Below are 23,449 nucleotides of genomic sequence, written 5' to 3'. Positions count from 1 at the left end.
GACATCGCGATACAGCGCATTTCTTACAGTATCGCGATATATCGAATCATAACCCCAGTATCGTGATATGTATCGTATCGCCAGATTCTCGCCAATACACAGCCTTACTCTCAAGCTCCCTTTTTCTTAAAACAACTTGTCAAAGTTTTTTCGATTCATTTTTGGTCCTTAAAGCTTGACTCTTCCATTGTTTGATGGGGCTGTGCTGAAGGCGGCATTATTTCAAATTTCATTTCAGTTTTTATTCGTGGCAAATCCTGCAAGTCACACAGTAAAGGGAGTGAAGCGTACACTGATCAGCCAAAATTAAAACCACCTGCCTAATATTGCGCAAGTCCCCCTCGTGCCACCAAAACAGCTCTGACCCATCGGGGCACGGACTCCACAAGACCTCTGAAGGTGTCCTCTGGTATCTGGCACCAACACGTTAGCAGCAGATCCTTTAAGTCCTGTCAGTTGCGAGGTGGGGCCTCCATGGATAGGACTTGTTTTTCCAGCACATCCCACAGATGATTCATCGGATTGAGATCTGGGGAATTTGGAGGCCAAGGCAACACCTTCAACACGTCATCATGTACCTCACGCCATTCCTGAACCATGTGTGCAGTGTGGCAGGGCACATTATCCTGATGAAACAGGCCACTGCCATCAGGGAATACCATTGTCATGAAGGGGTGTACTTGGTCTGCAACGATGTTTAGGTTGGTGGTACGTGTCAAGGTCACATCTACATGAATGCCAGGACCCAAGGTTTCCCAGCAGAACATTGCAATGGAGACAATAATAGAGGGTCTGGAAGCCACAAGAGTGTACATAGATGACATCGTGGTGTGGGGAACCGCACGTCAGCAACATGACCAAAGGGTCAGGAAACTTGCAGAGAGTCCAAGAGAGCGGACTGAAGCTAAATAAAGACAAATGCCAGTTTGGCATCAGAGATGCTTAGATGACAGGAAATAAAGAGCTAGCGCGGGTAGCCAGTTACAAACTGAACAAAGTCTCATTTCTTAGAAAATAAGAATATTACATGGCTCAGGCATCACTCTGCCTCTGCCGGCTTGCCTTCTTCCCCTAGTGCATCCTGGTGCCATCTCTTCCCCTGGTAAACAACGCACCCAGCCGTCCACATGATGTAGAAGAAAATGTGATTTATCAGACCAGGCCACTTTCTTCTATTGCTCCATGGACCAGTTCTAATGCTCACGTGTCCACTGTAGGTGCTTTCGGTGGTGGACAGGGGTCATCATGGGTGTTCTGACCGGTCTGCAGCTACGCAGCCCCATGCGCAGAAAGCTGTGATGCACTGTGTGTCCTCACACCTTATCTGTTATCTGTTGTATTAACTTTTTATTGTCTACGCTGCTTTGTTTTGATTTTATGCTGTCTGATACTGTGCTGCTTGTTTTTGGTTAACTGTGTTCTGTAAGGTGTCCTTTGAGTGCTCTGAAAGGCGCCCACAAATAAAATGTAATATTATTATTATCATCATCATTTCTTTCACGTTTCCTGTTTTACATCCTGTAGAGACGGGTCCAAACTATGGACCTGAGGTACTATAGGGCAGATGTCACTTGACTGAAAGTACTCGTTGTAATATGTGGGCTGTTCCGAGTAGGGCGATCTTCTGGACTGCACAGATGTTGATGTTGCCTGGGATACAGAATTATTATTATTATTATTGTTGTTATTATTATTATTACCTGTCTATCACAGCCAGCATTAACATTTTCAGCAGTTCGAGCTACAGTAGCTCGTCAGTGGGATTGGACCAGATGGGCTAGCCTTCGCTCCCCATGGGCATCAGTGAGACTTGGATGCCCACGACCCTGTCGCTGGTTCACCGGTTGTCCTCCCTTGGATCACTTTTGGTAGGTACTGACCACTGCATACTGGGAACACCCCACAAGACCTGCTGTTTTGACGTGATGTGCCATTTCCAACACAGCAACATCAAGAACTGACTGTTCACTTGCGGCCTAATCTATCACAGCCTTTGACGGGTGCCATTATCATGACATAATCAATGTTATTCACTTACCTGTCAGTGCGTTTAATGTTTTGGCTGATATGTTGATGCGCTGTAACGCATGTTTCCGTGCGTTTGTGAGTGCATTTGTTAGTGTGCTGGGATGTGTGTGTTTGCATGTGTGCAAGTATGTATGTGTGTATTGTAGGTTTCCAGTGTGTGTGTGTGTGTGTGTGTGTGTGTCAGGTTGTCTGTGTGTGCGCTTAGGGAATAGCAGCGGGCAGCAGATCGTGTATGTGTATGCATGAGCATCGAGTGGGTTGTATCGATCTCCTGTGGTTTGCCAGTGGGGTGTAAACACAGTGTCTGTTAACAGGAAGCTCCGCTCAATACCGGCCGCAACCAGCGACACAACACACAGCGCACGGACGCCTCCCTCATTATCCAGTCACCGTTGGTGACTGGATCCTACATTATGTGTGTGTGTGTGTGTGTGTGTGTGTGTGTGTGTGTGTGTGTGTGTGTGTTTACGAATGTGTTTTTCACACTAGTGTGTGAGAGATTGCGTGAATGCATGTGTAACTATATAGTTGTAGCGTGTTTGTGTTTACGTATGTAGGATTCTATCAGTTCCATCAAGATCACATTGACACACACACACACACACACACACACACACACACACACACACACACACACACACACACACACACACACACACACACAAATAAATAATAATGGATTAGATTTCTAAAGTGCTCTATCTAGACACATGGCGGCACAGTGGCGCAGTGGTTAGCGCGGTCGCCTCATAGCAAGAAGGTCCTGGGTTCGAGCCCCGGGGTAGTCCAACCTTGGGGGTCGTCCCGGGTCGTCCTGTGTGTGGAGTTTACATGTTCTCCTGTGTCTGTGTGGGTTTCCCTCCGGGTGCTCCGGTTTCCTCCCACAGTCCAAAGACATGTAGGTCAGGTGAATCGGCCGTACTAAATTGTCCCTAGGTGTGTGTGTGTGTGTGTGTGTGTGTGTGTGTGTGTGTGTGTGTGTGTGTGTGTGTGTGTGATCTTGATGGAACTGATAGAAACCTACATACGTAATCACACAAACACTACAACTTTATCTAGACACCCAAAGCGCTTCACATTGAAGGGGGTAACTCACCTCAACCACCACCAACATGTAGCACCTACCTGGCTGATGCGCGGAAGCCATTTTGCACCAGAACGCTCACCACACACCAGCTTGAGGTCATTGAGCCAATTACACGGGGGATGATTAGGTGGCCAGATGGAGAGAGCCAGGTTGGGAATTTTGCCAGGGCACCGGGGACCCCTACTCTTTGCGGTAAGTGCCATGGGATCCTTAATGACCACAGTGAGTCAGGACCTCAGTTTAACGTCTCATCCGAAGGACGGCATCTCCTATAGCACAGTGTCCCCGTCACTGCACTGTGGCATTGGGATTTTTTCTGTCTTTTTCTTTTTTTAATCAGAACCAGAGGGAAGAAGGACAGGATTAGGAACGAGTATATTTGAGGAACAGCTCAGGTTGGACGGTTTGGAGACAAAGCAAGAGAGGCAAGATTGAGATGGCTTGGACATGTGTGGAGTAGAGATGCTGGGGATATTGGGGGAAGGATGCTGAAGACGAAGCTGCCAGGGAAGAGGAAAAGAGGAAGGCCAAAGAGGAGGTTTATGGATGTGGTGAGGGAGGACATGCAGGTGGCTGGTGAGACACAGGAAGAATCAGAGGACAGGAAGAAATGGAAACGGACGATCCGCTGTGGCAACTGCTAATGGGAGCAGCTGAAAGAAGAAGAAGAAGAGGGCCAAACGGAAGACTTCCCCCTACTGGCCCACCAACACCACTTCCCGCAGCAACTCAGTTTTCCCAGGAGGTCTCTCATCTAAGTAGTCGCCAAGCCCATACCTGCTTAGCTTCTGTCATTCAGCAGAGCCAGTGTACATGCTGGTATGGCTGCTGACATCTCATCTCATCTCATCTTCAGCCGCTTCTCCGGGGTCGGGTCGCGGTGGCAGCAAGCTAAGTAGGGCACTCCAGACGTCCCTCTCCCCAGCAACGCCCTCTAGCTCCTCCTGGGGGATCCCAAGGCGTTCCCAGGCCAGATTGGACATGTAGTCTGGGTCTACCCTGGGGTCTCCTCCCAGTTGGACGTGCCCAGAAAACCTTCAAAGAAAGGCGCCCAGGAAGCATCCTGATCAGATGCCCGAACCACCTCAACTGGCTCCTTTCGACGCGAAGGAGCAGTGGCTCTACTCCGAATACTCGCAGTAGAGCCACCAGCTGCTGACATGTACCCCATAAATGTACAGAGAAACACCTATGCACACAAACACTCAAAGAAGAACATGTAAAACACACACACCATATGTACAACAAACACGTGGAAGCCGTGTGTGGTATAAGACGGCGGGACATCACACAGGACATAATCCCCGTGTCAAGTCTGAGATGAATCTATGTAATATTGATTCTGTCATGGCGGAGGCACCACTCCGCTAACAAAGCATGAATAACTGAGCACACAGAGGACACTTAACACATGACTGTGGCGGAGGAGGCTCAGTGTGTGCGTTAAGTTGAAAAGTTCCCCCTCACCTGGTGTATGTTAACCCAGTACATCTGGGTATATCAGTTTTCTCAGAGAGGGATTTGACAACTCTCAACAACAGCTCGACCGCTTCTCATCACTGTCATGAGAGTCTAACCCCATGGCCAAGGCCTTAAAGCCTGATTCTGCTGTGACCTTTCTGAGTTTGTCCGCTGTGCACTAGGCACATTTTGCACTCCATCCATCCATCCATATCCATCTATTATCCAAACCGCTTATCCTGCTCTCAGGGTCGGGGGGATGCTGGAGCCTACCCCAGCAGCCATTGGGCGGCAGGCGGGGAGACACCCTGGACAGGCCGCCAGGCCATCACACAGGGCCTGCCGACACACACACACACACACACACACACACACACACACACATATTCATATCTAGGAACAATCTAGTAATGCCGATTCACCTGACCTTCATGTCCTTGGACTGTGGGAGGAAACCGGAGCACCCGGAGGAAACCCACGCAGACACGGGGCAGAACATGCATGGGTTTGTAGTTGTTGCTGTTTTGACAATCTAACAGTGAATGTTGAGTACTGTTTTCAGTGGTGGCTCATTATTTTGCAGAGCGCATTACATTTTGGCACATATACGCACATACGACATGGACAAGTACTTTGCATCAGCGTCAAATGTACGATCACCGTTACTGGATCCACTAGTGGTGGATCCATGTCGCTCATAGCAGTAATTCAGATTCTAAATCGGGCTCATCACAGGTAGTCACTCTTCTCTTTCTCCCTCTCATTACGGTATTGAACGTTGAGTCCGGCTTTCAGTGATGTGTGAGCTCATGTGATTTGCCAGCGGCATAAAATGTGACGTCCCCCTCAAGTTGGTGACCCTAATGGTGTGTTCGCCCCAAACGCGAAGCGAATTTTCGCCTCGCTTTACGTGCGCGGGTTTGATCGCGGGATCACTTGTTTTTATTTGCGTTACTCGCGCGAGTTTGGCCGCAGGATCGAGTACGCGAACCCCGCGAATTCTTTTCCGGAAAAGAGGAGAGGAGCTTGAGATTCGTTCTCAGAAATGGCGGACTGAGCACACCGATCGTTGTCCCCCAAAAGTTTTGTAATTAGTTCCTCTTATTATCGAAAATCTTATTTTTATATTGCCGTGTAACAATCAAACGCCGACTTTTCATTTAAAGTTTTTTCTGCCACTGTCTATAATGCCAAAACCCAACCATGGTTGAAGGTAACACGTCCTCTACCTGATACTCCCACCAAAATTCCAGTCTCACTCAAGAAAAAGAGAGGCGAAGAGGTGGCATCTGATGCCTCCATACTTGCCGCTGTGAACAATCTTTCTGTTATGCTACAAGAGCAGAGCGTGCAAATGAAAAACAACACAGCCAAAAGTGTGAAGTTTAATGCCAAAGAAATAAAAGACTGTAAATCTAAAATGTTTACTCTGGAAAAAGAGTTCACAAAAATCGAGAGAGAAAATGCCAATCTAAGAGAGAGAGAGGGCCCTGGAGCTTGAGCGTTATAAACGCCGCTGGAATTTGAAGCTATGCGAGCTCAAGGAACAAGAAAATTAAAATACGAGAGAGAAGGTGGCCCAGACTCTGATCAAGATCGCTCCACAATGAATTGGCAACGACAAGATTGACATCATTGTTGACTCGGTACATCGGCTGGGTAAAAAGGAGGAAGGCAGGCATTGCCATGTCGTCATACAGTTCACCATGAGGCACGTCAGAGATGGGCTCTGGCATCTGACCCAAGGGCTCTGCAGTGTGCAAGGAGTTGAAGTCAAGTTTTGCAGAGCACCTCCTGCCGGCGGACAGGGAGGCGAGAGCAGCAATATGGCCACGAATCAAGCAAGCCAGAGAAGCGGGTCAGCGAGCACACTTCAGAGGACCTGCTGGCTACATAAATGGCAGACGTATTGAGGTCCCCTAATCACCTTGTCATTTAAATTCATGACTCAAGTCACTTTATTGACCCAATCCTTGAAACTTTTTTTCATATTTAAGAGGGACATTTCAGTTGAATGTTTAAAAAGGGACATTGCCTTACATTTCTTTTCCAAAGCAGCCCTTTTCCTGCTAGTCTGTTACTACTTTAAGTTGTAAGTTGTTCTTTGATGTTCTCTTAATTCAGACTTTTGTTTCATTTCACTTAATGCAAGGGGTCCCAGAGATAGTATTAAACGAAAGGCAAATTTTCTTTTCTGTACATGCAAGAAACCGCACTGTGTTCTGCTACAAGAGACTCATTCTAATGAAACTGATGAAAAGTTCTGGACAAACCAATGGAGGGGATAAGATTGTATTTTGTCACGGAACCAGACGCTCTGCAGGTACTGCCATCCTACTGAACAACTTCCCTGGGGAAATTATTACTTCCCAAAAAAAGTGTGGACGATCACTGGATCCTATGTGTTTTGTCAATTGAGCATTCCTTTGTTACTTTGGAGAATATGTATGGATATAATAATATAAACCAGAATAAGAGCTTACTCTCTGAAATCAATATTATTATTAAGGACCTGAAACTGAGATACCCAACTGATAATATTATGTTAGGTGGGGACTTCAGTATGGTGTATAATGAGCAGTTGGACCGCTCTCTCACAAAGTATCATAGCCATAAATATAATTCTCATTTGGCTCATTTTTTTAGTAGCCACAATCTATATGACTCATGGCACTTTATGCACCCTGATTTAAAAGAATTTTCTTGGCTTAAGCCAGATGGCTCAAGTAAATCTAGGATTGATTTTTTGGCTCATTACTGATTGTATAAAAGAATTTGTTGCTGACTGTTTTATATCTGCCGCTCCCTTATCAGACTACTGTATTATTAGTTTAACTTTGAAACCTATTAATGCTTACAAGCGAAATAAGGGTTATTGGAAGTTTAATGCCAGCTTGTTACATTCTGAGGTCTACTGTCAGGGGGTTAAAAATATTATTACTCACATTTCTAAAGATAACAGCCTTTCTTCTTATATCTCCAAATGGGAATTTTTGAAATTTAAAACAAGAATTCCCATATCCTTTAGTAAACAACTGAAACATTCCACCCAGTTAGAAGAGGCCCAATTGACAAGAGAAATATATGCGCTGCAATAAACCCACAATTACTGATGCTGATAAAAGGAAATTACTGACACTGCATACTAAACTGGACGATATTTACACAATGAAAGCAAAGGGGGCTTTCATTAGATCTAAAGCAAAATGGGTTGAGGAAGGAGAGAGAAATTCTTCTTATTTTTGCAGATTAGAGAAAACCCGCCAAGAAAGAAATAATATGGAAACATTGATCATCAATAACAATGAATGCTCTGACCCAAAAAAGATAGCCAATGAAACATATTCCTTTTTTTTGTAATCTATGCCCTTCTAATTTTTCACCTGATACAGCAGAAGTCTTTTTTGACAAAATCAAAGTTTTCATTCCTCAAATAAATGAAGATTTCAGAAATGACTGTGAGGCACAGATCTCATATGAGGAGCTAGAGAGAGCAATGCATTGCTTGACTCCTGACTGCTCTCCTGGTCCAGATGGCCTTACAGCAAATTTTTATAAACATTTTTGGGAACATATCAAAGTACTTTTATTTGAAACACTAAAAGAAACTACTGAAATGTTATCACTTCCACAGACTATGAGGCAAGGTGTAATAGTTCTTATTCCAAAACCAGGTAAAGAGTAAAAAAAAAGTTGGATAATTGGTGACCAATAACGCTCCTCAACACTGATTACAAGCTGCTCATGCACTATGTTCAAATCGTCTCAAAGAAAGACTTTCTCAAATAATAAGTGATACTCAGTCAGGATTCATGAGAGGTAGATCAATACATAATAATGTGCGCCTAGTCCTAGAACTACTTGAATATAGTGATTACATTGATGATGATGGCTTTATTCTCTTTCTTGATTTCTATAAAGCTTTTGATACGGTAGAGCATCCTTTTATCTTCAAGGCATTGGAATTCTGTGGTTTTGGAGAGAACTTCAGGAATGTAATCAAATCCTTTTATAATGGCACTAATAGCTCAATATCTTTATCGGGTGGTACTTCCCCTCGATTTACAATTAACAGAGGTATAAAGGAAGGTTGCCCAGTCTCTCCTTTACTCTTTTTAGTTGCAGCCGAAATGCTCTCGATTTTTATCAAAAACTCAGATATTGAGCAGTTGAATGTATTTGATAACCAAATAATCATAAGTCAGCTGGCAGATGACACAACCTTGTTTTTGAAAAATGTTAAGCAGGTTCCAAAGGCTATTCAAATTATAGATCTATTTTCTAAAGCATCTGGTTTACAATTGAACTTGAAAAAATGTGAATTACTAGCTATACTACATAAACCTCCACCTTCTGGCAGCATATATAGTATCCCCATTAAAAATTCCGTTAAATTCTTAGGCATGCATATTACAAAGGAGACTAAATTAAGTGAAACATTGAATATATGGAACAAAATGGAAGAATGTAAATTACGATTAGATAGATGGTTGAACAAAGATCTTTCTCTTTTTGGTCGCATATACATAACAAAGATATGTGACCAAAAAAACCCAGCCACTGAGGATGCACAAGCCAGTGCATTCTTAGTGCCAGTCTCAAGCCCAGATAAGTGGAGAGGGTTGTGTCAGGAAGGGCATCCGGCGTAAAAACTTTGCCAAATCAAATATGCAGATCATAAATAAGATTTACATGCGGGATCGGTCGAGGCCTGGGTTAACAACGACCGCCACCGGTACTGTTAACCAGCAGAGTGCCGGTGGAAACTATGCTACTGTTGGGTGAAGGAGACGGAGAGGGGAAGGCATGTCCAGAGGCAGTGAGAGAGGAGGAACAGTAGGAGTATGGAGGTGAGAGTCGGAACTTTGAATGTTGGCACTATAACTGGTAGAAGGAGACAGCTGGCTGATATGATGGAAAGAAGAAAGGTAGGTATATTGTTTGTGCAAGAGACCAGGTAGAAGGGGCGTAAGGCCAGGAGTATCGGAGGTGGGTTCAAACTCTTCTACCATGGTGCGAATGGGAGGAGAAATGGGATAGGGGTAATTCTGAAGGAAGAGTATGTCAAGAGTGTGCTGGAGGTGAAGAGAGTGTCAGACAGAATGATGAGTATGAAGCTGGAAATCGAAGGTGTATTGCTTAATGTTATCAGCACATATGCCCTGCGAGTTGGGTGTGAGATAGAAGAGAAAGAAGAATTCTGGAGTGAGTTGGATGACGTGGTGGAGAGTGTACCCAAGGAGGACGAGAGTGGTGATTGGAGCGGACTTCAATGGACATGTTGGTGAAGGGAATGGAGGTGATGAGAAGGTAATGGGTAGGTATGGTGTCAAGGAGAGAAATGTGGAAGGACAGATGGTTGTGGATTTTGCGAAAAGGATGGAAATGGCTGTGGTGAATACATATTTCAAGAAGAGGGAGGAACACAAGCTGACGTATAAGAGTGGAGGAAAGTGCACACAGGTGGACTATATCTTATGTAGAAGGCGCCATCTAAAAGGGATTGGAGACTGCAAGGTGGTGACAGGGGAAAACGTAGCTAGGCAGCATCAGATGGTCTGTAGGATGACTTTGGAGACCAAGAAGAGGAAGCGAGTGAAAGCAGAGCTGAAGATCAAATGGTGGAAGTTGAAGAAGGAAGACTGTTGTGTGGCGTTCAGGGAGGAGTTAAGACAGGCATTGCGTGGTAGTGAAGAGTTGCTGTATGGCTGGGCAGGCACTGCAGAAATAATGAACGAGACAGCTAGGAAGGTACTTGGTGTGTCATCAGGACAGAGGAAGGAAGACAAGGAGACTTGGTGGTGGAATGAGGGAGTACAGCAAATTATACAGAGGAAGAGGTTGGCAAAGAAGAAGTGGGATAGTCAGAGAGATGAAGAAAGTAGACAGGAGTACAAGGAGATGCAGCGTAAAGCGAAGAGAGAGGTGGCAAAGGCAAAGGAAAAGGTGTATGGTGAGTTGTATGACAGGTTAGACTCTAAGGAAGGAGAAAAGGACTTGTACCGATGGTTAAACAGAGGGACCAAGCTGGGAAGGATGTGCAGCAAGTTAGGGCGATCAAGGATAGAGATGGAAATGTGCTGACAAGCGAGGAGAGTGTGCTGAGAAGGTGGAAGGGGTACTTTGAGGGGCTGATGAATGAAAAAAAATGAGAGAGAGAAGGTTGGATGATGTAGGGACTGTGAATCAAGAAGTTCAGTGGATTAGCAAGGAGGAAGTGAGGGAAGCTATGAAGAGGGTGAAGAGTGGAAAGACAGTTAGTTCTGATGACATACCTGTGGAGGCATGGAGATGTTTAGGAGAGATGGCAGTGGGTTTTTTAACTAGATTGTTTAACACAATCTTGGAAAGTGAGAGGATGCCTGAGGAGTGGAGAAGAAGCATACTGGTACCGATTTTCAAGAACAAGGGCGATGTGCAGAACTGTAGCAGCTACAGAGGTGTAAAGTTGATCAGCCACAGCATGAAGATATGGGAAAGACTAACAGAAGCTAGGTTAAGAGGAGAGGTGACGATTAGCAACATGTGGAGGAGAGATGCTGGGTATATTGGGAGAAGGATGCTGAATATGGAGCTGCCAGGGAAGAGGAAAAGAGGAAGGCCAAAGAGGTTTATGGATGTGGTGAGGGACGATGTGTGTGACAAAGGAAGATGCAGAAGACAGGAAAAAATGGAAACGGATGATCCGCTGTGGCGACCCCTAACGGGAGCAGCCAAAAGTAGCAGTAGACATAATAAAGATGGAAAGTCTATCAAGGTGCATTTATCCAGCGTATTCTCCTTCCATATCTAACAAAGCGATAAAGACCATTAACAAATTAAACTTTGACTACATTTGGAAAAGAAAATCTCATTATTTAAAAAAGGCAACCATGGTAAAAAATTAACATGAGGGCGGTCTACAGGCTATTGACTTTGACTGTATAAATGAAACTAAAGATTAAATGGTTGAAGTATTTTCTTGTAAACAGCAACAGCTTTTGGTATTGTGTTCCCAGGGAAGTTTTTAAAAAGATTGGTGGAACTGATTTTCTTTTAGGATGTGACTTCTCTGTTCAAAAATTACCTGTGAAATTATCCTCATTCCATTCATGAGTACTGTTATATTGGAAACTATTGTACAAACACAATTTCACACCACCAGATGTTCCCATCTGGAATTGTAGATTCATTCTTTTTAGAAATATGTCTTCATTTTTCAATGAATGGATGGAGAAAGATGTTTGGTCCGTCACCCATTTATTAGATGAATCTGGGAATGTCTTACCCTTTGAGGAATTCTGTTTAAGATTTAATTTCCACTGCAACCGTAATCAGTGCAATGAGGTTATTAAAAGTATACCAACTTCTTTTATTTTGATGGCTAAAAATATACTACCTCATATAGTTGCCCCCCGTCATCCCCCTTCTCTGATGATTGATAGATGTGATTTCTCAGGTAAAATGTTGCCAAATAAAGTGATACGTGGTCTCTTCTTCTCATATGTTTAGTCAGCCTACTTGTAGCTCCTCTAGCAATGAACACGATGAGGCATGAGTTCTCAGTTTAGAATATAACCAAAAACCAATGCTGTGCTCAACTGATGTGAAGCAGTTACACTACTTTAAAGAAATTACGCATCAACTTCTTAAAATCACCTTTACCTCCAAAAGCAAAAGAGTTACACTTTAAAATATTTGATGATATATATCCCTCGGATGAACTACTTTGACAAAGATTCAACTTTGATTACAATAACTGTGTATTCTGTAACGAAGAAATTGAGAACACAGATCACTTATTTTTCTTTTGTCTTTATAGCAAGACTTCTTGGTGTGACATGTATGATTGGCTTGACCCAAGAAGCTTTTCTCTTTCCCAGTTTAACAGACATGAGATTACATTTGGAATTATAATGGAGGATAAGAAAATTGAACTTTTGTTGAATGCTTTATTCTAGGTAAATGTTTTATTCATAAATGTAAATGCATTAAGACACACCCTTATCGGTGGTCTTTAAAAGAGAACTGAAACTGGATTCCAAATCACTGAAATGTATGGAAAAGAAAATCGCAAAGAAATTAATGAATATTATTGACCCCTTAGCTTCTTTTTTTTCTAAACTTCTTATTTGGCTTTGGTTGTAATTGTGTTTGCACTGTGTGCTCAGTTCTCCTTTACATGATGTGTCATTTTAGGGAAAAAATAAAATTATAAAAAAAAAAAGATAGATTCGTTCTGAACGCTGATAGGCTATCACGACACAACGTCACGCGAATTTCTCGCTCAAGTTTCAACTCGCAAAAAAACGTTCGCCTCGCGTCATTCGCGTCGCCCGGCGCGACTCTTCGCGTTGACTTCTTACGTCATCTCACCGCGCGAAAAATGTGCTCCGCGTTTGGTGTGAACGCAACACAAGAGCTGTTTGCCTCAAGAACGCGGAATACTTCTGGCTGGAAAGGGAACTTTAATTAACCGGGGTGCTTATTTAGGTATGTTTTATTTCGTCAAATTACACCCGGTGTCCTTCCAGTGCCGAACCGTGTGGCAGTCTGAAACCAGGCGTTAGACATTTACGTACTACAAGTATCACGACGCAGCCACAGCGAAACATCTGGCTCCGGTTATCACAATTCTCACTCGACCTCCACCGACACACACAAAAACATAAGAGATACAGATGCCGGCAAGCCGAGGTGAAACACACACACACACACGCCGAGGTGAAACACACACACACACGTGCCCCTTCCATCAACGTCTGGCCGCAGTGTGTTTTGTCAGTGAAGTTCCTCCATTTTGGCAACTCATGTTTCTTGTAAAGTGTCTTTCTTTTCTTTCTTTTCTTCTCTTTTCGGTTCCAGCTCTGGCCCTCGGTTAAAGGCATCTCCCCGAGGAAAATAAGCATGACTCGCTCCAGTGACGACATCTGCCCTTTGAAAGGCGAGCGTGGCTGTTTGAACAGCTGTCAGAGCACACCGCGCATCTCGGACCTTCACTGATAAAACAGAAGCACATTGGGGTGGGGGGGGGGGAGTAATGGAGAGAAGAAGACGCCTGCCAGTGCTGATACATAGGACAGATGGGGATAAGACCCACTACCCACCTACCTACCTGCCCTGTCGCCTCCCGCCGCCGAGATAGAAACAAAGCTACCAGATACAAATGACTGAAGTCTGCATTTAGCAAGGTCACTTGAGCTCACAACTGGTTGATGTCTACATTTTAGTCAGTGAGAACGAAGGTCAAAGGTCAAACTCACCGCATCCAGACTTCAGAGCAGTGGGTGGCCGGCTCTGAAAGGCCAACAAGTGTGTTATTTTTTTTTTCTTTTACTGAAGACCTTAACTCCATTAAACAAAATAGACAAAATTGTTTTCGCGTCTGGGTAGCTTAGTGGTCTATTTCATTGGCTACCAACAAAGGGATCGCCGGTTCGAATCCCGTGTTACCTCTGGCTTTGTCGGGCATCCCTGCAGACACAATTGGCCGTGTCTGCGGGTGGGAAGCCAGATGCGGTTGTGTGTCCTGGTCGTTGCACTAGCGCTGCCTCTGGTCGGTCGGGGCACCTGTTTGGGGAGGGGGAGGGGGGGAATAGCGTGATCCTGTCACGCGCTACGTCCCCCTGGTGAAACTCCTCACTGTCAGGTAAAAAGAAGCGGCTGGCGACTCCACATGTATCGGAGGAGGCATGTGGCAGTCTGCAGCCCTCCCCAGATCGGCAGAGGGGGTGGAGCAGCGACTGGGATGGCTCGGAAGAGTGGGGTAATTAGCCAAGTACAATTGGGGAGAAAAGGTGGGGGGGGGGGGTATTGTTTTCGACCTAGGCCTTAGTCCAAGTGTTGTCAGTCTGCAATGTGTATGCGAGCGATGAGTTCAGATGGAGGCGGTGAAAACAACTCGGCCCTGTAGGTGCATGTCGTGAGAACCTTTTGCTGCACACCACAGGGCTCCCTGTCATGACGAGGGGCAGAAGTGGCCGAAAAACAGATTCTGAGAGTTTTTCAGACACTTTCGGAGCAGCCAGAGTAAAACGCAGGATTATAAAGCTGAGTCTGGCTGTACGACAGGGTGACTTTGTGGCACACCGACAGAGATCCGCACATCCCAAGAAGATTCGAGGCTTAACGTTTGAGACTTCTGGTCCTGAAGAGACTGCCTGTTAACCAGTCAAGAGGAACAAGTATATGTCAGACTTGGAGAAGTGCTAGGAGCTCAATTGCATTAAAGCTCTTAGTTTGCCTGAGCTCCAATCTAATTGGATAAAGGCAGAAAAGCGGCTTGCAATGCGCAAGAATCCATTTTTTCTTTTCTTTTTTTGTCCTCTCCTCCCAAACTCACTTTTGGAGGAGAGATGCTCCCCCTTCCTGTCCTGTTCCACCACATCTTTTGTCCTTGTCGACATTCCCCCAAATGAGATTCCCAAAAATCAGGAGGTGGTGGTGGTGGTGGGGAGGGGGGGGCATGCACGACTGCACAAGACAAACATTGTCAGACAGACACACCTCTCATGCCGGCGCTCCGGCTGGCATCTTTTTCCTTTCCTGTCCTTATTAAAATTCCATATTGAGATTCCTTCCTGCCACTCCGCCTACATGGCCCTGTCAGTCAACCCGGCACCACATATAACATCAGGAAGTTTCTACAAAGAAACGCGCGCACACACGCACACACACACACACACACTGACAATGGAAACTTTCTTAAGAAGAAAAGTCATTCCTGCCTGGTCTCTGCTTTGTATGCAGGATGAAAGTTTTCTTTTAGGTTATGTGTATGAGAGGATATATCAACACCCCCACCTCTGCATACCCCCACCCCCACCCCACCCCACCCCACGGTCTCATTGTCATTATTTTCGATGGTGTGACCCCCCCCCCCCCCCGATCTACCAAGCCTTTGGCTCTCTCTCTCTTTCTCTCTCTCTCTCTCTCCCTCATTCCTTTCATCTGTCAGGCACTCCCCTTGGCGACCGCCACTGAGGGGGTTTGATTTCCTATTGAGACTTCACCCATCTTCCCTTCCCTCTCTCTCTCCCTCTCTCCCTCTCTCTCTCTCCCCCCCTCTCCGTCTCAGGCGTCTTCCCTCCACGCTACCTCACAATTATCCCCGGGAGTAATGAGGAGCGGCTCTCGCGCCGCGGCGCGCTGACTGACACCTCTCCCACTCATTTGTCAACAAATCAGACGGCTGGTGTGGGCGGCCATGTTGAGCTGAGGGGCTGTCTCAGGGAAGCTGAGGCGCGTGTCGCGTCTCTCTCCCTCTCTCTTACTCCCTTTCTCGCTCCTTCTTTAGCCATCCTCCTCCATCCCTCCATCTCTGGCTCCCTCTCTCCACCGCCTCGTTATCTCTGACAGGGTGTCACTCGCACACACTCTCACCCTCCCTCTGTCGCCCCCCCCCTTGTACTCTTGTTGCGGAGCCCCCCCCAGAAACAGCCCGACTTCCAACAGGGTGGTCTAATGGTCACACGGGGCTAATGATCATGAGGACGAATAAGTGACACTGTATGATTTACTTGCGTCTCAGTCACGCGCACACACACACGCACACGCATGCATGCACGCACACACACACACACACACACGCACGAAGTTTCTTTCCAGTTTGTCCCCCCGTGTGGATGTGATTGTTGAGGATACAGAAGATATGTAGCTCACATGTGCAGGTGCCATGTCAGGTCACGTGGGTCTTTGATTCGCCAATTAAACTGGAATAGTGTGTGTGTACGTGCGTGTGTGTGTGTTTTGCGTGCAAACTTAAAATAAACAAGAGCATGTTTCAAGCACACGTTACACTGTGTTCTGTGTGTGTGTGTGTGCACGCGTGCGTGTGTGTGTGTGTGCCTACTCCTGCATGAAAAGCAACAAATGCACTGCAGCCAGATGTAAATTGGCCAATATGTGTGTGTGTGTTTGTGTGCTCAGCCTTTGTGTGTAGAGTGTGTGTGTTCAGTGTCTGCAGCGTGTGTGTGTGTGTGTGTGTGTGTGTGTTCATTTTCAGTGTTCAGTGTGTGTGTGTCCCTGTCCATGTCTGTGTTCATTTTGTTACGTGTGTGTGTCTGTACATGTATTTTCGGTGACTGTCTTCCTGTGTATGTGTGTATTTGTGTTCGTGGTTGTGCATGCATGGCTGTGTGTATGTATCTGTGTGTGTGTATGTATGTGTGTGTGTGCCTACTCGTGCATGAAAAGCGACAAATGCAGTGTAGCTAGATGTAAATTGGCCAATATGTGTGTGTGTGTGTGTGTGTGTGTGTGTGCTCAGCCTTTGTGTGTAGTGTGTGTGCATGTGTTGGTGTATGTGTGTGTGTTCAGTGTCTGCAGTGTGTGTGTGTATGTGTGTGTGTGTCTCTGCCCATGTCTGTGTACATGTTTGTTACGTGTGTGTGGTCTGTACATGTATTTTCAGTGACTGTGTCTTCCTGTGTATGTGTGTATTTGTGTTCGTGGTTGTGCATGCGTGGCTGTGTGTGTGTGTGGTGTGTGTGTGTGTGTGTGTGTGTGTGTGTGTGTCCAGTGTGTACTCACTGCGCTCCTTGCGCTCCTCGGGGCTGGAGGAGGTCTCTCCGTCAGAAAGGAGTCCAGACATGGAGAACAGTTTTCTCCCAGAATCCTCCACGGCTTTGAGCGTGCCTCCCGGGGAGCCGAACTCAAACTCCTTCCCCTCCGCCTCCTGGAAGCAGCCCTTCAGCCTCTTGGCGGGGGTGAAGGCCGACTGGTAACCGCCAGCCTCCCTCTCCTCGTGTGGGGAGGCGAAGGGTCGGAAGGCCCCCATTCCGCTGTGGTTGAGGAGGCCCAGCGAGGAGCAGTCCAGGTTGGGCGGGGTGAACTGCGGGTGCAGGTGGAGCAGGGAGGCCGGGAAGGTGCCGGACACGGGGCCCTGGCGGTGGTACATCGACGTGAAGGTGTAGGAGGCGGAGGGGAAGGGGAGGTGGAGGTCCTTCTCCACTGACACGGGGACACCGAAGGGCCGGGGCGCCTGGCAGGGGACGGAGGCATCTCGGCCCGCCTCGGCGGTGGAGGCGAGGACCATGAGGGCGGGGGAGGCCAAGGGGGCGGGCAGGTAGGACGGGCTGTCCATCTTGAAGGGGCGGTGGAGGTCCATTCACGCCTCCCTTATCTAGTCTCTCTTTGTGTGTGACGGGAGGGTGGGGACGGGTCAGCGGACGGTGTGGAGGTGGATGGAGGCGCAGAGCAAACCTCACAGGCGGTCCATCCTACCAGATGGGCAGAAACAGTCCGTTTAGGAAATGCGTTTAGTTTTAAATCAAGTGTTTGATTTTGCAAACACCTGACAGAGAGTTTTAATGTTTTTTATTATGGGATGCCAGGACCTTCATCATCCCTTCACTATGAACACTGCGGCGTGGGCCACGTTTACAAATTTGGATGGATTCAGAGAGAGAAAAGAAGAGAAGAGAAAGTGCTGTGCTGTGTCTGTAAATAATTATGAGGGCGTGAAGAGCGGCCGTGTCCTGCAAGATGTCTGATGGGAAAGTTAAACAGCTGCATGTGGGTCAAACAGGGCTGTCATGGCAAAACGAGCCCGTTAGCTCCATTTATCCCCCCCCTTTTTTTTCTCCCCAATTGTACTTTTGCCAATTACCCCACTCTTCCGAGCCACGTGGTAGTCGCTGCAGACTACCACATGCCTCCTCCGATACATGTGGCGTCGCCAGCCGCTTCTTTTCACCCGACAGTGAGGAGTTTCGCCAGGGGGACGTAGCGCGTGGGAGGATCACGCTATTCCCCCCAGCCCCCCCCCCGAACAGGTGCCCCCGACCGACCAGAGGAGGCGCTAGTGCAGCGACCAGGACACATACCCACATCCGGCTTCCCACCCGCAGACACGGCCGAGTGTGTCTGTAGGGACGCCCTACCAAGCCGGAGGTAACGCAGGGATTCGAACAGGTGATCCCCGCGTTGGTAGGCAACGGGATAGACCGCCACGCCACCCGGACGCCCGCACCATTTACATTTAGTAGGAAATGAAAAGTCATTCTGAGAGACTGCCCTCCTGCCGCCGGTAGGGGCGCTAATTTAGGAAACGCTCCTGTGGGTCGTATTCGAGGGTATACGACCCATGTGGTCGTATGGGCTGGAGGACTTGTAGCATTCTGGTGTTAGAATCACTAATGGATGTTCACAGCAGTGACACCGCTTCTTTTGCCAACACCGTCTATAGAAGTCCCAATTACAACACTGCAAAACGATCATTTATAAGGGAAAACACTCAACCGTGCACCGAACATAAAGACGCGTCATAGTGGCCACAGCTGTTCGAACGTGGCCAGGTCAAACTGGACATGAGAGCTGTGTGGTGAGCTCATAGCCTGAGGAATGAGATTATCATGGATCAGTTCCAGGTGGGAAAGAGGCCTGATGTGTAATCTAACAGCGGGGTTTGGGTCTACTGCTTTCAGACGGTCCACTTTAGTGAACTACAGCCATCCTTTATGACCGCCACAAAACATCTGCTGGAGACCAGAGAACGGCCACAGAGACCTGTCCCATCAGAGAGGGATGGCACTCATGTGGACTCTTCAGACTAATAATCATAATCATCATCATCATAATCAATCATAACGACAATAATAATCATGATGATGATACTAATAATAACAATGACGATGGTGATGATGATTATATAATAACAATTTAATGATGATGATGATGATGATGATGATAATAATCAATAATAATGTGAAACCCGTCTCCAGTGTGTAAGAAAGAGTGCAGGACAGATGTAAAATGTCTGAAATGTAAATTGACTAAAAGTCTCTGTCGTCTCAGCCCCGTCACCTTTTCCGACACGCGTTGTAAACCAGTTGGCTGACGAGAGTCACATACGAACGATCCTCTGTGACGACGACACGCCGATAAACACTCGTAATAGAGTCCGCCGGCACGCGGAACACGCGCCGACAACTCCGCTAAACTTCTGACATTTCCTCGCGATCTGACCCGAGCGGCCGACTACTCACCGGTACGTGAAGTGCGCAGGAAGAAGTTTGGGTCGTCTCGCTCTCTCTCTCTCGCGCTCTCCCACAAGTTCGATTTCAAAAGACGCACGTCGGACTTTCTTCCCGTCGCTCTGGAGATGAAAAGGAGGAGGCAGCTGCGGTCTGCCGGCTGCGGCTTTACTACACAATACCTCCAGATGTTGAAATGATTAAGGTCTTAATGGCTCGCACACTGTGACGCACCAGGCTGCTCCTGACGGAGCGCTGACTCGCTGTACTTTGCTGGAGAGTCGGTGCGCCGGGCGGACGTGGCCGTTGACGCGCACGGCGCTGCGGGACTCTGTGCGCCTCTTGGTGGTTCGCTCCGTCTGACCGCCTCCCTCTCTCTCTCTGTCTGACTGTGTGTCTGTCTCTCTCTCTCTCTCTCTCTGTCTGTCTCTCTCTCTCTGTCTCTCACCCTCTCTGACTGTGTGTCTGTCTCTCTCTCTGGCTCACTCTCTCTGTCTGTCTCTCTCTCACTCTCTGTCTGTATATATATATATATATATATATATATATATATATATATATATATATATATCTGTGTATCCCCCTTTCTCTGTGTCTGTATCTCTTTGTGTCTATCTCGCTCTTCTTCTCTTTCTCTCTCTCTCTCTGTATCCCCCCTCTCTGTCTGTATCTCTCTCTCTGTATCCCCCGTCTGTATCTCTCTCTCTCTGTATCCCCCCTCTCTGTCTGTATCTCTCTGTATCTCTCTGTGTCTGTATCTCTCTCTGTGTATCCCCCGTCTCTATCTCTCTGTATCTCTCTGTGTCTATCTCTCTCTGTGTATCCCCCGTCTCTATCTCTCTGTATCTCTCTCTGTGTCTGTATCCCCCCTGTCTGTATCTCTCTGTATCTCCCTGTGTCTGTATCTCTCTCTGTGTCTGTATCCCCCCTGTCTGTATCTCTCTGTATCTCTCTGTGTCTGTATCTCTCTCTGTGTATCCCCCGTCTCTATCTCTCTGTATCTCTCTCTGTGTCTGTATCCCCCCTGTCTGTATCTCTCTGTATCTCCCTCTGTGTCTGTATCTCTCTCTGTGTCTGTATCTCTCTCTGTGTCTGTATCTCTCTCTTTCTCCCTCTCTCTGTATCCCCCCCTCTGTCTGTATCTCTCTCTCTCTCACTCTCTCCTCTGCTCTCCCCTTTGACAGAGACCCTTTAAACATTTAGTGTTTCGATATAATAGCAATAATAATAATAATTATTATTATTATATTGTTATTATATAGCACTTTTCTAAAAAGAGACAATTAGTCGTCTTCGGAAATGAAGACATCGTTGGGTCAAATAAAACACATTGAGCCTCAGCACAAGACAAGCGAATTTAAAAAGAGAAACAACAGCAGCTGGTTAGGGGACTCACACACACTTCCCACCGGACACCCGTCTGTCCAAGTTCAGCGGAATCACACGGAAGACACTTGACCATTAAGGCCGATTAGCGGCTCAGCTAATATAACTGTGTTGGCTAAAACGGTCTGTCAAACACACATGCACGCCCCCCACCCCCACCCCCGCGTCTGCCCCGTGCAGGCGGAGGAGGCGCGTGGACTGTCACTGTCCGGGTCGTCCTCTCCTCCCGTTCAGAGCCCGCGCGCGCTTCCACCAACTGTCCCACAGGTGATTGACAGTTGGAAACATTCCCTTTTGATGAGACACAATACAAATGAATGGTGTTATTTGTCACAGATAATCCGCTTTCCCGCCGCGGCGTAATGTCCACATTATTCATATCCGGTCCCCGCCATATTGTCACGCGGCGCAGATCGCTGGGGCCCACAAATCAGCCCGAATCACTCTTAATTTGTTTTTATCGGTATTGGTATTGCTTAAAGACTTTTTGAAAATAATGTAATTGAAATAATTCCTTATTCCCCGGAGCCAATCCCGAGGCTTTACACTGCTAATCTAATGTGACACGCAATTTCCGTCTCCCGGACGACTGCTTCCCCTCAGGTCCCTGTCTGTAATGAACAGCCATTTGGCCACGCACGAGCACGCGCGCGCACGCGCGCGTTGGCGTGTGTGTGTGTGTGTGTGTGTGAGACATCCCAGTGTGTAAGGGATAGGAAATGGTAGAGTTGGGAATATCAGAAGTGGACAGGGGGGACTCGTCTTGCCACAAATCAGCAGCTCAATTTCAGAGCGCAAACATGAGCCAAACGTACACCAACTTAATTGGCTTATAAACCTAAATTGGTACCCCCTCGTCTATCCTCTATGCCAATGCACAGAGAGAGAGAGAGAGAGAGAGAGAGAGAGAGAGAGAGAGAGAGAGAGAGAGAGAGAGAGAGAGAGAGAGAGAGAGAGAGAGAGAGAGAGAGGTAAAGCCCCTCGGGTTCTCCTCCCGATCCTCAGATGGAAAGTTCCCTAGACCCCATAAAGACAACAGGTTGGTGAAGAGAAGGTATGGAGGGCAGATGCAGACCTTTACAAGGCCACATAAATGAGAGGGTCCAGACTGACTCGGGCAGTCTCACCCTCAGACTGGTGTGTGTGTGGGGGGGGGGGTGGATACCAGGTTTTTCTTTCCTAATGGGGACTAAATGTCCCCCATTAGGAAAGAAAAACTTGAAACCACCTACCTCGTGGGGACATTTTATGGGTCCCCATGAAGAAAATGGTCTATTTCAGGGTTAGGACTTGGGTTTAGGGCTAGGGTTAGAATTAGGGTTAGGTTAAGGTCAGGGTAAGGGTTAAGCTTAGGCATGTAGTTATGATGGTTAAGGTTAGGGTTAAGGGCTAGGGAATGAATGTGGTGACGAGGGGTTCCCACAACTATAGGGTGACATGGTGTGTGTGTGTGTGTGTGTGTGTGTGTGTGTGTGTGTGTGTGTGTGTGGACTGTCCTCCACCAAAAAAACGACCCCATAGGTCGTTTGTACAAGCCGATTACGACCTGTAGTTACGCTTTAAAGTTGAGTGACCTCTATCGGTCGCATAAATAACGACAATCTGGTGCCTCGGGTGCCTCGTCATATGACCTTTGACCTTCGTTACTAATCAAAATGCGACGAGCCAAGAGATGGGGGGGAGTGCAAGAACTATTTATACCCTTGTAAACTGTTGGTTTCTTCACAAGTCTTCCCTAGCTATGTTTGCTTACTTTTACACCTTCACTTTGCATGAACAGTAATAAAGTCCCGATGTCCTCAAACGAGTACTTCATAATTAGCAGCGTTGCAGGGTAGGAACAAACCACCTATGTGGTCGTATGGGCTGGAGGACTTGTTGTGTACAACACAATCATCTAACACGTTGTAACACAACTTCCTTGTGACGAGGGAAGGTCATCACTTCAATTAAACGAGCTACCCCCCCACCAGACACACACACACAGTTTATAGGTTAGACAACCACATGCCACCACACATGCCACACATCACTCACACACCCGTCAAAAGGTCATGTTTGACACTGCCACCTTAACTTGGGGGAGGGGGGGGGGTAAACAGGTTTACAGACGGTGTCTCTGGGGGGCATTATTGTAGCTGAGATTACATTTATTTCATAACACACTACTTCTTAAGATGGTTTTCAGGACGCCAAGCGGTGATAGCCAGGGGTGTAGCACAAAATGCAAGGCCCTATAAACATAAGGAGTCTCTGTGGGCCCCTTTCCTCTTTAGCTAGTTCGCTAGCCACCTTTCTTTTAAAAGCTCCTAGCTCACTTTCTTTGGAAGAAATTACTCAACAGTTGTTTTCCCTCATTTTTGCCTTCTCTCCCTTTCCTTTTTTGGAACCCATATTTTGCTTTCTTTGGGAAAGACATGACTCTGTGCTTGTATCAGCAGTCACTCGCAACAGGACTAGATGAGCTGCACTGAGAGATGCTCGTGAGGGGCGGACTAAACCATTGTGCACCTTTTGTAAGGGGTGAGAGGGG

The 23,449-nt window shown here is 46.9% G+C and overlaps 1 protein-coding gene across 1 annotated transcript in view; it reads right to left on the bottom strand.

Annotated features, from left to right (window-relative positions):
- rnf220b (ring finger protein 220b) overlaps positions 1-17,663 on the bottom strand; it is a 60,522-nt gene extending 42,859 nt beyond the window's left edge. Inside the window, exon 1 of the mRNA XM_056277704.1 lies at positions 17,087-17,663. Coding sequence (XP_056133679.1) covers positions 17,087-17,663 — 577 coding nt within the window. The remainder of the gene's footprint in view (positions 1-17,086) is intronic.
- Positions 17,664-23,449: the final 5,786 nt, after the last annotated feature.

The sequence above is a fragment of the Lampris incognitus genome, chromosome 3, assembly GCF_029633865.1.
Source record: "Lampris incognitus isolate fLamInc1 chromosome 3, fLamInc1.hap2, whole genome shotgun sequence".
Taxonomy (NCBI): Eukaryota; Metazoa; Chordata; class Actinopteri; order Lampriformes; family Lampridae; genus Lampris; species Lampris incognitus.
Note: the sequence above shows the minus strand (reverse complement) of the source record. Positions and strands in the feature narration are given on the sequence as shown.